This window comes from Ranitomeya imitator, chromosome 2 (genome assembly GCF_032444005.1).
Source record: "Ranitomeya imitator isolate aRanImi1 chromosome 2, aRanImi1.pri, whole genome shotgun sequence".
NCBI classification, from domain to species: Eukaryota; Metazoa; Chordata; class Amphibia; order Anura; family Dendrobatidae; genus Ranitomeya; species Ranitomeya imitator.
In genome coordinates, this window is record NC_091283.1 from 832483097 (window position 1) to 832498452 (window position 15356).

General features: G+C 44.1%; 1 protein-coding gene across 1 annotated transcript in view; it reads right to left on the reverse strand.

Annotated features, from left to right (window-relative positions):
• Window positions 1-1132: 1132 nt before the first annotated feature.
• The window catches only part of LOC138666031 (C-type lectin domain family 2 member B-like), a 34462-nt gene continuing 20238 nt past the window's right edge, over window positions 1133-15356 (reverse strand). Inside the window, exons 2-6 of the mRNA XM_069754093.1 lie at window positions 13972-14050; window positions 8344-8451; window positions 7309-7487; window positions 6348-6454; window positions 1133-4595 (exon numbers count right to left, since the gene is read on the reverse strand). Of these exons, the coding sequence (XP_069610194.1) occupies window positions 4466-4595; window positions 6348-6454; window positions 7309-7487; window positions 8344-8451; window positions 13972-14050 (603 nt within the window). The 3' untranslated portion in view covers window positions 1133-4465. The remainder of the gene's footprint in view (window positions 4596-6347; window positions 6455-7308; window positions 7488-8343; window positions 8452-13971; window positions 14051-15356) is intronic.

Here is a 15356-nt window from a genome sequence, read left to right on the forward strand (position 1 = left end):
TACATTTCCAGTTCTTTTTTTTTGATGTGCTGAAAGATGAGCAAGCGGTAGGACCTGAGCCATTTTTGACAAGGACCAAATCGTGCTGCGGACTGCATCACAAACCTCAACACATGCGTGAACGGGCTGCTGATGCAAGTGCTGACATTCTCCATCGCGCTAGCGCAGACAGAGCATCTGCTAGCTCGATCTGCGCTAGCAGTGACGGACCCGGAAACGCTGCAGCACGCGTCTCAGGATCCGTCACTCAATGACGGCACATCCCTAGCGCATGCGCATTGCGGGCGTGCGCTAGCGATGCGTCAGACATAGGAGTTAATGGCGGTGTTAATGGACTACGTTACACCACGTTCATGCCACAGTGTAACGTAGTCCGTCTAACGGACGCCACTAACGTAATGTGAACCCAGCCTTAGTGAGTGATGTAGAGAAAACTTACAGAATTAATGGGATCTTCAGACATCTGTCCTAACGTTCTAGGACAGGATTCCGTCAGTGTGACAAGGCAGCGGCCAAAATAATTATACAGTAATTACCTCCCCTGAAAAAAATACTGAGATTTGTTAAATTAAATATATTTATTTATAATGACCTATCCTTTAGGTCTTTATTTTAATATTGGAGAACAACTTTTAAAGTTCTGGTACAAGAAACTAAAATTACAGAAGTCTTGTTCTGCGTGCCAGAAAAATGAGACCTACGCAAAATGTGGGCCCTCAACACCGGACGGGCGACACCTGAAGCCTATATTATACTCCTCATATGCCACAGCTGGAGAAAAAAAATGAGATTCTTCAATAACATTCTGGTCAGACTGTACGAGGTCCTCTGCCACGGCACGGAGATCTCTTTAGTGGGTCCCCAACCGTAAAAGAGCAGTGAGGACTTTACCTTACAGGATGGGCGCCATGAGACACCAGGTCGCTCCACCGGCGGTATCACTTCAGCACCGCACCTTTAAAAAAGGTGAAGGAATGACAATCTCGTGATCAGTTTTGCACATTTTTGCTTATCCACAATGGATGAGTTTTGGATGTGCGCTCCGTGACTTTTTTCTTCCAACATAATACTGGAAAAGCAGGACCGAGGTGAAAAAACTCCGACCTTCTAAGAACATATTTTTTTTTTTTTTACAGACAGCGAGTTATAATGTAAATCATCAACTCAAACGTCAAGCCAGCTATACGCTCAAAACAATAAGAAATAAATTTTCAACAAACGTAAAACAGAAAACCTATATACAAATACTACAATAAATACACACACTTATTTTAATAGGAGACAAGAGACTTTGTGCACATACGTGATGACGTCCATTTTTACTGTCTGCTAATTTCGCACGGGTGTAACACGGGCGCATTTCATCTCGTCTTTTGAGACCGATCATCCGCAGATCGCCGACAATGCCGTTAGTCTGGGTTATTACATCTGATCAGACCACGACAATTGGGCAGAAATGCGGCGCCCACATTACACTTATCAGAAACTGATCCCTGGAGTATCAGAGAGACCACAATACACAGGGCAGTGCCGTGTACAGCACACAAAGTATATATCTATATATCACGCTGTTATGTGCCTGCATCAAACACTTATAAAAATGAAAAACAACCAAATGTATTTTCAATAATCCAAAACAAAAGTTTTTTCTAGAAGTAACAGACACAAAAATAATATTTCAGGGGAAACCTCTACAAACCGTGTTAAAAAAAACCCCCAAAACCTCAAGGTGAGTTGCGGTTATAGAATATTGATGTGAATACTTTTCTATCCAATGATGACAAAAGTATTCTCAGAAAAGTAGCTAGCTTATGTACCTCAAAACGCGAATAATTCCACCTCCTGGTTCAAGCCCTTAGGGGCCAAGCTGTCCAGGGTAAATATCCATTGCGTCTCTGCCCTGGACATGCTTTTAATATAATCACCGCCCCTAGGGTTCTGGTGGACTCGTTGGTTCCCAGTAAAGAATAGCCCTGACACCCCCTGTCGCGGCATTTTCTAACGAAACACAATAAATCAACTAAGGGAATATTCTTTACTGGGATCCAATGAGTCCACCAGAACCCTAGAGGCGGTGATTATATTAAAGGTGGAATTATTTGCGTTTTGAGGTACATAAGCTAGCCTGCCTAAATATAGGGTGGCTAAGTAGGAATGAGGCGGAATACCTCAGAACAGGTAGTTGAAGAGGTGTTCATTAGCATTAATGGGGACCATGTTAGGCCTACCACGTAAGTTCCAGAGGACCCAGGTCTCTCTCCTCTCAGGAGACTCCTCAGAGTAGATCATTTGAGGTATATGATTTTAGTATATGAAATTAAGTGGAGGAGGGAGTTAATTATAATTATATAGAGAGGTTTTTATGGAGATGCATGTGTATACGTACATGTATATATATATGTGTGTGTATATCTATGTGTGGATCCCCCCGTTACCTCCAATTAAGTCCGTATAAGGCCTTTTAAAGATATATTTTTTTCTCTTCCTTTCTCTCTCCCTCTCTCTCCTTTTATGAGTTTTTATTAAAGATTTTTAGAGGATTCTGCGAGAGATTCTTATAAAGATGTTTAGTAGAAATATTATAGCTGACAGCTATCGGTATAACGTGCCTATTGTTTGGCCATTATCGAGAGTTTTTTAATCTCAATTGTATTTATGTTATGGGTTATGTACATATATTTGTATTTTTAATACATACACTATTTTAGAGATTTCCAAATAAATTATGTTTTTAACGTATACACACATATGTGGGGTAATTTACCCATTTATTTATTGGTTTATTATATTAGCATGCTGCCAGATACATCTATTTGTCCCATCATATTATATCGAAATAGATCGGAGTATATGCACTGTGCCCTGTAGCAGTCTAGGGGCATGTAGGTAGTACTTAGGAGATCGATGTGGATGTCTGCACATATGCCGGAAAACCTGGGGTTAATCAATAGGGGGCGGGGCGTAGAGATGGCAGGGCACTCTACAAGGTATGGTGAGCCAGGGGAACGGTAACCCTGAGGAAGAAGAGGTTCACTCTTCGAAACGCGTTGGTTGTTTCCTATCCCCCTTTTTGAGCGATCTTGCGCTCCATACTGCAGGTGACGTCACTAGGTAGGAGGAGCCTATCAGCCATCTTTTTGTTACATGCGGTAATCAGGGAACGCTACCGGCCGGGGCATCCCTATACCGCACCCCGCCATCTGATACACACTGCACCATAGCCCCAGGGGCACTGACCGGGCGGGTGAAGATTTCCGCAGCACGGGTCCACACTCAGCAGTATCTAACTGATTAGGTAAGCGGAGGGACATCGGTGTCCGAACGCTATTCTAAATTAGTGTGGGGTAGTGGAGGAACTGTCTACTTGTTCATGTGGTACCGTTCCCGGGATTCTTTTGCCATTAGCTATACGGTTAGGGTCCTGGTGGATTCCTTTTCACCAGATAGTGTACGCAGGTGGCATTTGTTCTTAGTTTTCCTCCAGCGCGGCATCTACTGTTTTTATTAATCTTTTTACTTGTGCGGGCACTTCTGCCACCCACTGTGGTGTTTTACTCTACTCCCCATGTCCCATTACCAGTCTTCTTAGGTCCATGCCTAATGGTTTCTTTGGTTTTCCGCATAAGGAAGCAGATTGTTCAGCACATAAATCCATCTCATGATAGTAAAGGACTTCGTTATACTAAGGAATCTCCCATTCTATACCATAGGTGCCGGATTAAAGGAATTTCAGTGTAAACGTGTGTACTCTGTATACTACAGTGCAGACAATAAAAATGTACAATATCATCTCACAATGATCCCGCCAAGTCTTCTATCTGGACAGATGATGTTTATATGCAGATGCCTTCATGCCTCGCCTCTAGGATATTTCTAGAGCATAAGATTTTTAGGAGACTAAAAAATAAGTTATAAGCGGATTTTTAAAATATCACTTTACATACGGAATAATTCCAATTAAACTAGTAGGCATTTTATAAATCCGTCATATAACTAATCTTCTCATGACTTGTAATCAAAGCTTTTTTTTTTTTTAAATCGCGGTCAGCCCAATGAGCCACCTACCAATACATCCGGGTGAGGGATTGGACACGACAGCCATCCTGTCCTCTGACCATTATCCAGCAATTTACCTTCACGGCAAACACCAGTGATCACACAGCCCAGATTACCCCGACACGTCAGAGTAAAATGGGTAAATTAATTATTTTGGAAAACTTTCCCTTCCATTTCCAAACATGATGGAAATTCAAAGTTGTAAATGGATTTGCAGAACACAACTCCGTAGACAAAGATGCAAATAGTGATTTACGCCGATAACCCGCGATCTCTGCCACACAAATATTTCATCCTTTTTGGGACTCGTAGGTGCAGAGTAGCCCACTAGCCGCCATCTTCCTACATACAGAGGAGGCATGAAAGCATCTGCATATATCTGTGCACTCGGTCTCATAACGCCTCCTATTTAAAGATGAGGATTCATGGTCTGAGCGTCCGGTTTGTTACAGATCCAGTGTTTGTCCGAGGAGCACGAAGCGCTGGAGATGCGACCGCTGTTCGCCAGCACACAGCTCGAATAGCCAACGATTGAGAACCTGGAGGGGGAAAAGAAAAAAAGTGTGAGAATGTAAAAATTCACAAAACTGTTCATCCCTTTAGCATAGGTGCACATAATATATATCTAAGGGCAATCCCACACGTCCAGATAATTCCGGTACCGGAATTATCCGTGTCCGTGTGCCCGTGTATTTCTCAGTGTGGCACACGTGTGCCGCCCGTGTGCCCACTGGGTACCACACGCACCGTGCAGGAGACAGCGCTAAAGTTTAGCGCTGTCCCCTGCATCTGGTGCTGAAGCCGCGACTCATATCTTCTCTACAGCAGCGTTTGCTTGCGTGTTTTACATGGACCCATTGACTTTAATGGGTCCGTGTAATCCGTGCGCTCCCACGAACACTGACATGTCTCCGTGTTTGGCACACGGAGACACGGTCCCCAAAAAGAAAACAATGACATCTGCACAGATGCATTGATTTCAATGCGTCTACGTGTGTCAGTGGCTCCGGTACGTGAGGAAACGGTCATCTCACGTACCGGAGCCACTGACGTGTGAAACCGGCCTAAGGCACACAACTGGCCTAAAAAAAATGAAAAAAAAGTGCTAAATAAATGCTAAAAAGAAAGAACCCACGCATTGCAACATAAAAAGGAGCAAATGTTCCATCTATGGAGCTACTTTTACCGCTTCAGGTTTCCAAAGATATGTAGCAGTTAAAAGAATCGTCCCGAGCATTCAGGCAGATTCACTTTTAAGCTGCTATGTTATAAGTATAAAAACCACAACATGGTGTCAAAAAAAAAAAAAAAAGAAAAGAAACCCCCCGCAAAACATGATGCCAAGGCACCACCTTCTTAAAAAAAAAAAGTGTGAACCAATATCAATTCCTGGAAGTTACACAAGAGGTGAGAATTTCTACACGTCACTCTAGACATTATCAGGGCAGAACTGTGCACAAAGTTTATTCCCCTCCGCTGAGGACCCCAGTAATACACAGAGGGGGTCCCTTCTGAAGTGGAGAAACGGCCGTGCACACCGGCTCTGTAGGACTGGGGGGATAGTGGAGAACAGCAGTGGATACCTGCAGCCGTCCCACAGCAGTGGTGGTGCGCATGTGTGACCATCGCCGACCAAGGACAATCCCTTTAACTAGAAGGTTTCCGGTTTTTTGCATGTGAACATTTTCTCCATTCAATGGGAACAGGAGAAATCTGCTGACTACTCTATGGAGAGTCCCAAGGGAGAGTCCAAAAATCCACAATTGGGCGTCAAGACCACGTTGACACGCAGCATTTTTCTGCAGCCAGAACACTTGGTTCAAAATGCATTTTTTATCCAGCATTTTTGGTCGATTACATGCAATTTGTCTACGGTACATATTTAATAAAGTTACATTTGTTCACCAAAGGCAGAAAAACTTGTTGGCTGAGGGTTTTTATTTTGCACGGTCTCATTGCTTTCCATGGGTGAACAAAAACAAAAGTATGTGCATGAGATTTCTGAAATAATAATAGTTGTCAGCAGAATAAAAAACAGGAACAAAAAAAAATGTTGCATAACTGTTCCCCAGAGAAATAATATTCTCGATTTACATAAATTAAATCACCAACAAACTGGTTTCTATCATTCTGGGACGCGCCTCACATATCCATGACCGCAGGGTATCCGCCTATAGGCAGGTTCCTCTTACAGGAGCCTCTGGGGCGTCTGCTCAGTATCGCTGGTTCCCAAGGAGCAGATTACAGAAATCCAACGCGTTTCAATGTTACCGACAGGTGATCGCACTTACTGGTCATTAAAGTAGGAGCCGTTCGTCCAGACCCACGGCTCAGTTTCGTTTTCTCTTTTTAGACCGATCCAGTGATCAGAGGAGCCTTTAAATCGGAAAATGAAGTCCTGAGGAATAAAAACCAAAAACCATCGTCAGAGGCTTCTAGCAATCCAGAACCATCACGACCACGGCATATTTTATTTTGCATTTTTGTTTCTTCCTCCCCTTCTTCCAATTTTTCTGTCCCCATCGCAGTTATGAGGTGTTGTTTTTTTCCCCAGGGAAATCTGTAGTTTAGAATGACACCATATAAAGTGCAGTACGATTATGGCAACACCGGACGGTAATGGCAGAACTTCGTTTTTTTTTTTTTTGTTTTTTTTTTTACATTTTGTGTTTCACAGAGAAAAAAGAAAAAAGTAAGCAAATGAGTTGTGTCTGCAAAATTGGTACTAATAAACAATGATAAAGAAAATATGAATTCACAATCTGAGTCATCACAACCTCAAAAAAAAAAAAAAAAAAAAAAAAAAAAAAAAAGGCTTTTTTGTAAAGGCGATAATGTAGACCAAATGGCAATCCTCTAACACAAAAGTAATGAAAAAAAAAAAACCCCCGCACACCCTTGATAGTAAGTAAGTTTCTGGTGTGGAGAAGCCCGGAGTCTTGTCTCTTCCAGACATTGGAGGAAGTCCAGCTTCTATCCATAAAATTAAATCCTTTATTTCATGATTAAATTATAGAGTGTAAGAACATATCAGTCGTTCGAAACGCGTCCGGTGTCACCTCCTTGCACCCTTTATCCTTCATCAGGTCTATGCCTAGGCATATTGTAGTGTCGCCATATCTATTTTAATCATGAAATCTAGGATTAGATTTTATGGATAGAAGCTGGACTCCCTTCCTTCACACAATACCCATTGGCTTGTGAGGTTGCACTTTTGGGGTCCCGGACCCCCGGCATCCCACGGGTACCTACCAGCTCATGTTCCCAGTCTATAATGGCGAGAGACGCGTTCCTGGCGGCACAGAAGCTCTGGCTCTTCTCCCAATCACTAATATTTTTAGAGAAATAATAACATTTTCTCTTGTGCCAGATCCAGTCGTCTTCACAGGGGTCACTGGAGACGGGTATTGTTTTGGGGGTCTGACATTTACCTGTAAAGAAAGACGTTACATATCGACATTTCCAAAATCTGCTCTTACAACAGCGCTCTTCATTGCAACGATGGACGATCCTCTCAAAAATGTGCAAAATTAATCTCTGGATTACAGGAGATCGCTCCAACATTCTGAATTATCAGACGGTCATAAAAGTCTATGGTACATTGCAGATCTACGCCGGATTATCAGATGCTGGGATACAGGGCAGTACATATAAAAGACGTCTTCCTGCATCCTGCATTATTACATTTCCTCCATTTGTGACCGTCTGTGGTTGTTATCTCCACCACGCTGCCATATTAACCCTCCATGTATCACACCCAGAAATCGTGGGGAACAGAGCCGCACCAGGGAGCAGAATATTTGTCTCCCCCGACAATCATTGCCGTCTCCCCCGACAATCATTGCCGTCTCCCCCGACAATCATTGCCGTCTCCCCCGGTAATCATTGCCGTCTCCCCCGACAATCATTGCCGTCTCCCCCGACAATCATTGCCGTCTCCCCCGGTAATCATTGCCGTCTCCCCCGACAATCATTGCCGTCTCCCCCGACAATCATTGCCGTCTCTCCCGATAATCATTGCCGTCTCCCCCGACAATCATTGCCGTCTCCCCCGGTAATCATTGCCGTCTCCCCCGACAATCATTGCCGTCTCCCCCGACAATCATTGCCGTCTCCCCCGACAATCATTGCCGTCTCCCCCGGTAATCATTGCCGTCTCCCCCGACAATCATTGCCGTCTCCCCCGACAATCATTGCCGTCTCTCCCGATAATCATTGCCGTCTCCCCGCCATCCATCTTCAGTGTAACATTATGTCAGGATTCTTCTACCAGGACATGAGACTTACCTCTATTACCTCTAGTAACTATAGCGACCAACACACAGATGGGGACGACTGCAATGAATAATACAGGTATCAGGGCTGTGAGTAGAACCATCGTCTTCTTTTTGCTTCCTAAAAATAAAAAAGCAAAGAAAAATAAAAGAGAGAAATCTAAATTATGCATTTGCGGAAAGAATAGACTTTAAAAGAAACCCCTCTGGTTATACTTTAAAAAGCTGCCGGGGACTGAGCTGCACAGAACACTAGTCAGACAGTCTGGTGCCTGGCGGCTTCTCCCCATGAGTGACAAATATCTCCCAATACACCCATGCAGGCTGTCACTCACAGGTGGGGAGAAGGCACCGGGGTCCCGACTGACTAGTGTCCTGTGCGGTTCAGTCGCCCCAACTTTTAAAGTGTTTTTTTTTTCCTGAAACATTGCAGCATTTCAGCGTCAAACAGGCCTAGCCGAGATCATAACCCCAGTGCCTAATATATGTATCAGTCACCAGGTTCCCCTTAAAAAAAAAGCAAACCCACTAGTACTCAGCTCACAGTTCATGTACAGTCATCTGTGCCTCCTCTTACTGCTCCACACCGGACCTGGGCTTGTCAAACACATCTCCTGTCTCTTCAAATCTTTTTTTAATTTTTTGTACTTGACACTGAGACACGTTAAAGGTGCCAGCCATCTCTGCAGTGGATCTGATCTTCAGCCTCAGCCTCTTGATAATCCAGGCTTTGGTCACACGGTGGATCTTTGGCATGTTGTCAGAGCTCAAGTTGCAGTTCAAGTGACAGTCTGGCACATTCTTCACGGCACGGGGTAGAGGGTAACATACAGGGAGAGTGCAACAGGTCAGACAAGTCTGACCTGTTGCACTCTCCCTGTATGTTACCCTCTACCCCGTGCCGTGAAGAATGTGCCGGTTGGCACTGAAATAAAGGACACTTGTGACTGCATTTGGTGAGTGCGTCTGCGCTTTTTTTCTCTTTTTATTAAGATTTGTTGGACTGTTTTCCTGCGGACAGCACCACCATCTCCATGCTAGAGACTGCGATACACAATATTTGTGTGCCACCATTGTTCTTGGATTATAAGAGCTGTGCCACTCTCTTTTCCCTTGTTGTTTGTGACACACACTAATTAACCGATCATTTACTGAACACAGGTGAGGATGTAAACTAGGATTGGGTGCATTATATGACCAGGCGACAAAACTTTGTCTTGCCAAAATCTGACCATTCTGTGTCCATTAAATGATCAATATTTCTGCATTGATGCCAATTTATTTTCTTAACCTAAACCACATTTCGGAGGGTTTTAGCTTTCAAAATAATCATTTTTACAACCAATGGATGAATTTAACATCAGGTTATAAGCTTTTATTTACATAACATGGATAAGCGACAAAACTTATCTCAGGGAGTGCACAATAAAAATAAATTTAAAAAAAAAAAAAAGTCTCAAGGAATAAAACTCAGCCCGGCACTTTGTTCAGCTTCTTTTCTACATCTGAGCAGAGTGATCCAAGTGGCTGTGACTAAGGCCCAGATATCGGTGCTATAGCGGGGTCAGTATCCCACAACCGACAAACATTGTGAAGAGCAGAGCGGGCACGGTGTGATGGGGGAAGAACACAGAGAAAGCGGATCCGGAAACAACTCATCTACGAAAACTATCAGAGGAGGAGATGAAGAATCGTTCTAAGCAAAGGGATTGGAGGAGAATGTGTGGAACTGAAAAGAGGATGATGTGAAGGATAGTTCTGTTTAAAGGGATCAGGAGAGGATGTGAAGAATCATTCTGCTGAACAGACTGTGCAGCCAAGTAAATTTCGGCCAACTACAACTCTGCTGTCCAACTAACTTGTCCGAAACCCACAACTAATCGTTCCTGTATATGAATGAAACAAGGTGACACCAGAAAATAGAAGAAACAAAATCTGGATCATCGAGCTGCGGAAAATTGCCTGGTCCACAGAAACCAGTTTCCTGTTGTACCATGCTGCTGGTCTCGGTTGGAAAATTAGACTGAGGAAGGAAATGGTGCGGGGAGCAAGGAAATGGTGGTGGTGGGGGGGAAATGGTGTGTGTGTGGGGGAGGGGAGGGCGCTTTCTCCGCCCTCCCTGGCTCCTACACCCATAGATTTGTGGCCCACCTAGCTCACCCACTCATGAAGCAGTTTCCACTATGGCAGAAGCACAATGCATCACACGACAAGGGTCTCACAGTGATGGGGCTCCGCTGATGTAGCAGAGCTGGGAATGCAGAGCCCTGTATAACCCCGACTACAGCACTGACTCCACACACACACGACACTGCCAGACAGCTGCTAATCAGGGATGGACCAGAAGACACGTAGTCATAGGCCATGTGGAGCAGCCAGTGCCAGGCAGCAGCTGCCAAGGCAAACAGGATCATGGGGTGCATTAAAAGAGGTCTGGATACACATGATGAGAGCATTATACTGCCTCTGTACAAATCCGTAGTTAGACCACACATGGAGTACTGTGTCCAGTTTTGGGCACCGGTGCTCAGGAAGGATATAATGGAACTAGAGAGAGTACAAAGGAGGGCAACAAAATTAATAAAGGGGATGGGAGAACTACAATACCCAGATAGATTAGCGAAATTATGATTATTTAGTCTAGAAAAAAGACGACTGAGGGGCGATCTAATAACCATGTATAAGTATATAAGGGGACAATACAAATATCTCGCTGAGGATCTGTTTATACCAAGGAAGGTGACGGGCACAAGGGGGCATTCTTTGCGTCTGGAGGAGAGAAGGTTTTTCCACCAACATAGAAGAGGATTCTTTACTGTTAGGGCAGTGAGAATCTGGAATTGCTTGCCTGAGGAGGTGGTGATGGCGAACTCAGTCGAGGGGTTCAAGAGAGGCCTGGATGTCTTCCTGGAGCAGAACAATATTGTATCATACAATTATTAGGTTCTGTAGAAGGACGTAGATCTGGGGATTTATTATGATAGAATATAGGCTGAACTGGATGGACAAATGTCTTTTTTCGGCCTTACTTACTATGTTACTATGTTACTATGTCCACATGAGTGTAGAAAATATACATTATTCACACACCAGCTATTAACAAGTCGCCCATTTACATTTGCCAATGTTACAAAATTACAATGTATCCGTAAAAAGCAAATTCTATACTGCGCTTTCTTGCTTTTTTGCACACACAGACATGAATGATTGACTTGTTCGTTTTATGGTTTTTTTTTTGGGTTATAAATATTAATCAGGTGCGTTGTGTTCACAGCGATATCATCACAATGGTCTCACGTATGTACGGCATCTTCATGATGATAAATACAATATAACTAGCAAATTATACATTGTGTGTAATTATCACCTGTATTCATAGTAATCACTAATCATCCATATGCAAATTGCCTCTTCAGAGAGAAAGAGGACTTGAACTGGAAAATCAAAATCCGAGGACCCCAGGCCTCAGCCGTCAGTGACCAGGGTGTCAGCAGCCGTCAGTGACCAGGGTGTCAGCAGCCGTCAGTGACCAGGGTGTCAGCAGCCGTCAGTGACCAGGGTGTCAGCAGCTGTCAGTGACCAGGGTGTCAGCAGCTGTCAGTGAGGAGGGTGTCAGCAGCTGTCAGTGAGGAGGGTGTCAGCAGCTCCCCATTCCCCGGGGGTCTTTCCGCACTCACCAGCTGCCTGCACCATGTATTCTCAGCCACGTGTACATGTTGAGTGTTCGAGATGTTTTTCAATTCAGTATTAAGCCAAACATCAGAGGGGAGAAAAAAAAAAGTATAATAGACACGTGCACGACTTCTGCATTTTTCCCCCCCGCACTCAGTGTGCCCGTGGCCTTACACTTCTGACGATGGGTCATCGATCCGGGGATTGCCGGGGGACACATCCTCACGAAACTACTACGTGGATTTCCCCCAGAAATAAATAGGAATGTTTTCCAAGCCGATCAGAAACTACGTGTGAACACAGCCTGAGCGATTAGGTGTTTTACAGAACGGATCTACACTGAGTGATAATCCAATCTCTACCGGGCGCGGAAACGTAAATCACCAGGATTACAGCGCTGCCCCACATTAGTGCCAATAACAGAAGTCAATGTTTTATCAAGCTCCTTCTTTCACATACTTTATCCTGTTTGAGCACAAAAACAATCACAACCTCGGATGCAGCTGTATTTTTTGCATAACATGAAAATGGTGAAAACCAGAAAAGAGCAGTAATCAATCTGCTGTATCCAGTAGCGCTGCTCATCCAGATCTTCCAAGTTCATGAATGTAATGGTCAGATGCAGTGAATACTGACTGTCCGTGCGCCCCTCTCCTGCTGCACTGAGCAGGGGCAGTAATACAATTCTAACAGGTATTATATTAATAGGTTTTCTATTGTGGAGAATGGAAGGATTATTACAGGGGTTTTGGACGACTGATGGTCCTTAGGACGACAAGAAATATGGAGATTGCTGTATAGGGAGCTGCAGAGGTCAGTGCTGCTGACTGCTGTCAGTCTCCAGTCTGTGCTACAAATAACCAGACCCCATCATCTTCATTCAACCTTTCCACTGTGGACACAAAAAAACCCAATAACATTTCTACCTTAAAAACAATAAAGACTCTGGTGAGATCCGCAGAATAAACCGACATGCTGCAGATTCGTTCATTCGCCAGCAGTGTGGATTATCAGGGTCTGTCCTCGAGAGTTAAGGTACCGTTACACTAAACGATTTACCAACGATCACGACCAGCGATACGACCTGGCCGTGATCGTTGGTAAGTCGTTGTGTGGTCGCTGGAGAGCTGTCACACAGACAACTCTCTCCAGCGACCAACAATGCCGAAGTCCCCAGGTAACCAGGGTAAACATCGGGTTACTAAGCGCAGGGCCGCGCTTAGTAACCCGATATTTACCCTGGTTACCATTGTAAATGTAAAAAAAAACAAACACTACATACTTACATTCCCTTGTCTGTCGCGTCCCCCGGCGTCCGCTTCCCTGCACTGTGTAAGCGCCGGCCGTAAAGCAGAGCGGTGACGTCACCGCTGTGCTCTGCTTTACGGCCGGCCGGCGCTGACACAGTCAGTGCGGGAAGCAGAACGCCGGGGGATGTGACAGACATTGGAATGTGAGTATGTACTGTTTTTTTTTTTTTTTTACTTTTACAATGGTAACCAGGGTAAATATGGGATTACTAAGCGCGGCCCTGCGCTTAGTAACCCGATATTTACCCTGGTTACCAGTGAACACATCGCTGGATCGGCATCACACACGCCGATTCAGCGATGACAGCGGGTGATCAGCGACCAAAAAAAGGTCCTGATCATTCCCAGCGACCAACGATCTCCCAGCTGGGGCCTGATCGTTGGTCGCTGTCACACAACAATTTCATTAACGATATCGTTGCTACGTCACAAAAAGCAACGATATCGTTAAATAAATCATTATGTGTGACGGTACCTTTAGTGAAAGGATTGTGAAGATACAGGGCGCTGTTCACACTTACATCCGTACAATCAGATGAAGTGCCGCTTCTTACAATACACAGCTCTGGTGACAGACCGGTATCTATCAATATGGCTTCCATGGGGATAAGTCTCGTCCTCCAGAGTCAGACATCACAACGTGAAGGAATGACATTTACCATAAAACTTTAAGGCCAAACCCTCTGGTTTAGGACATTCTGTGGCTGCTTTCAATGGTAATCTGTTTTCTGCATCAATCTAAAAAAGATAAATAAATAAAAAAAATGACATAAAATCTTAAAAATAAAACAATCATCATCAACATCGTCAACATCGACAACACTGCAGGCAGCAATGGGAAGCCGTCATAGGGAAAATTACATCTTGTAAAGCAGATTTGTTATGTGCATTTTTTTTTAAAACCTATTTTTATATTCAAATTGCAAAAAAAATTATCATTTTGCTATTTTCACAGTTGCCATTGTGCCATTATAAACTCATCCTGTGTGTTTTCATGAAGAGTTTTCAGAAGCCTCATTATCATCAGAGGCAGGAGTGCAATGATAACGCCTCTATACACCGCTAATAACACAGGATCCACCAATCACAATAGGAGATATCACAGCTGCACCCACGCTCAATAGTTACAGTACTTCAATAATAAAAGAATCCGCGACCGTTCATTGCTGCTGATCAGCCAGACGCATGTGCTCCTCTGGATGACGCACGCCGCGGTGTGGTACCGTATATTGTGCTATAGAATTAGCACCTGGAAGTTCCACGGATCATTGAAAAAGAAAACTAAACAAATGGACATTGGGTTGATAACCTGAGAAAAGATAAAAGCTGCTCAGAACAGGAACAAAAAAGCCACAGAAAAGGGTCTAATTCCGTTCAGACACACAAACCGCAGCTGCTCCCTCCCGGAACGGCGATCCACTACCATGCGGCAGATCAGCCAGATCTGGGGACGATCACCATCTGTTGTGATAGTTTAGAAAGGAAGCGACAGTCTGAGAAAACATCACTGTAAACTGTGCTTCTGGCTGTACATCTGTGGTGTGTGGCCATTTAGATGAGCTGATAATCGGGGGAACAACGTTCCTGACTTTCGTTAAATACTCAACATAGTAACATAGTAACATAGTTAGTAAGGCCGAAAAAAGACATTTGTCCATCCAGTTCAGCCTATATTCCATCATAATAAATCCCCAGATCTACGTCCTTCTACAGAACCTAATAATTGTATGATACAATATTGTTCTGCTCCAGGAAGACATCCAGGCCTCTCTTGAACCCCTCGACTGAGTTCGCCATCACCACCTCCTCAGGCAAGCAATTCCAGATTCTCACTGCCCTAACAGTAAAGAATCCTCTTCTATGTTGGTGGAAAAACCTTCTCTCCTCCAGACGCAAAGAATGCCCCCTTGTGCCCGTCACCTTCCTTGGTATAAACAGATCCTCAGCGAGATATTTGTATTGTCCCCTTATATACTTATACATGGTTATTAGATCGCCCCTCAGTCGTCTTTTTTCTAGACTAAATAATCCTAATTTCGCTAAT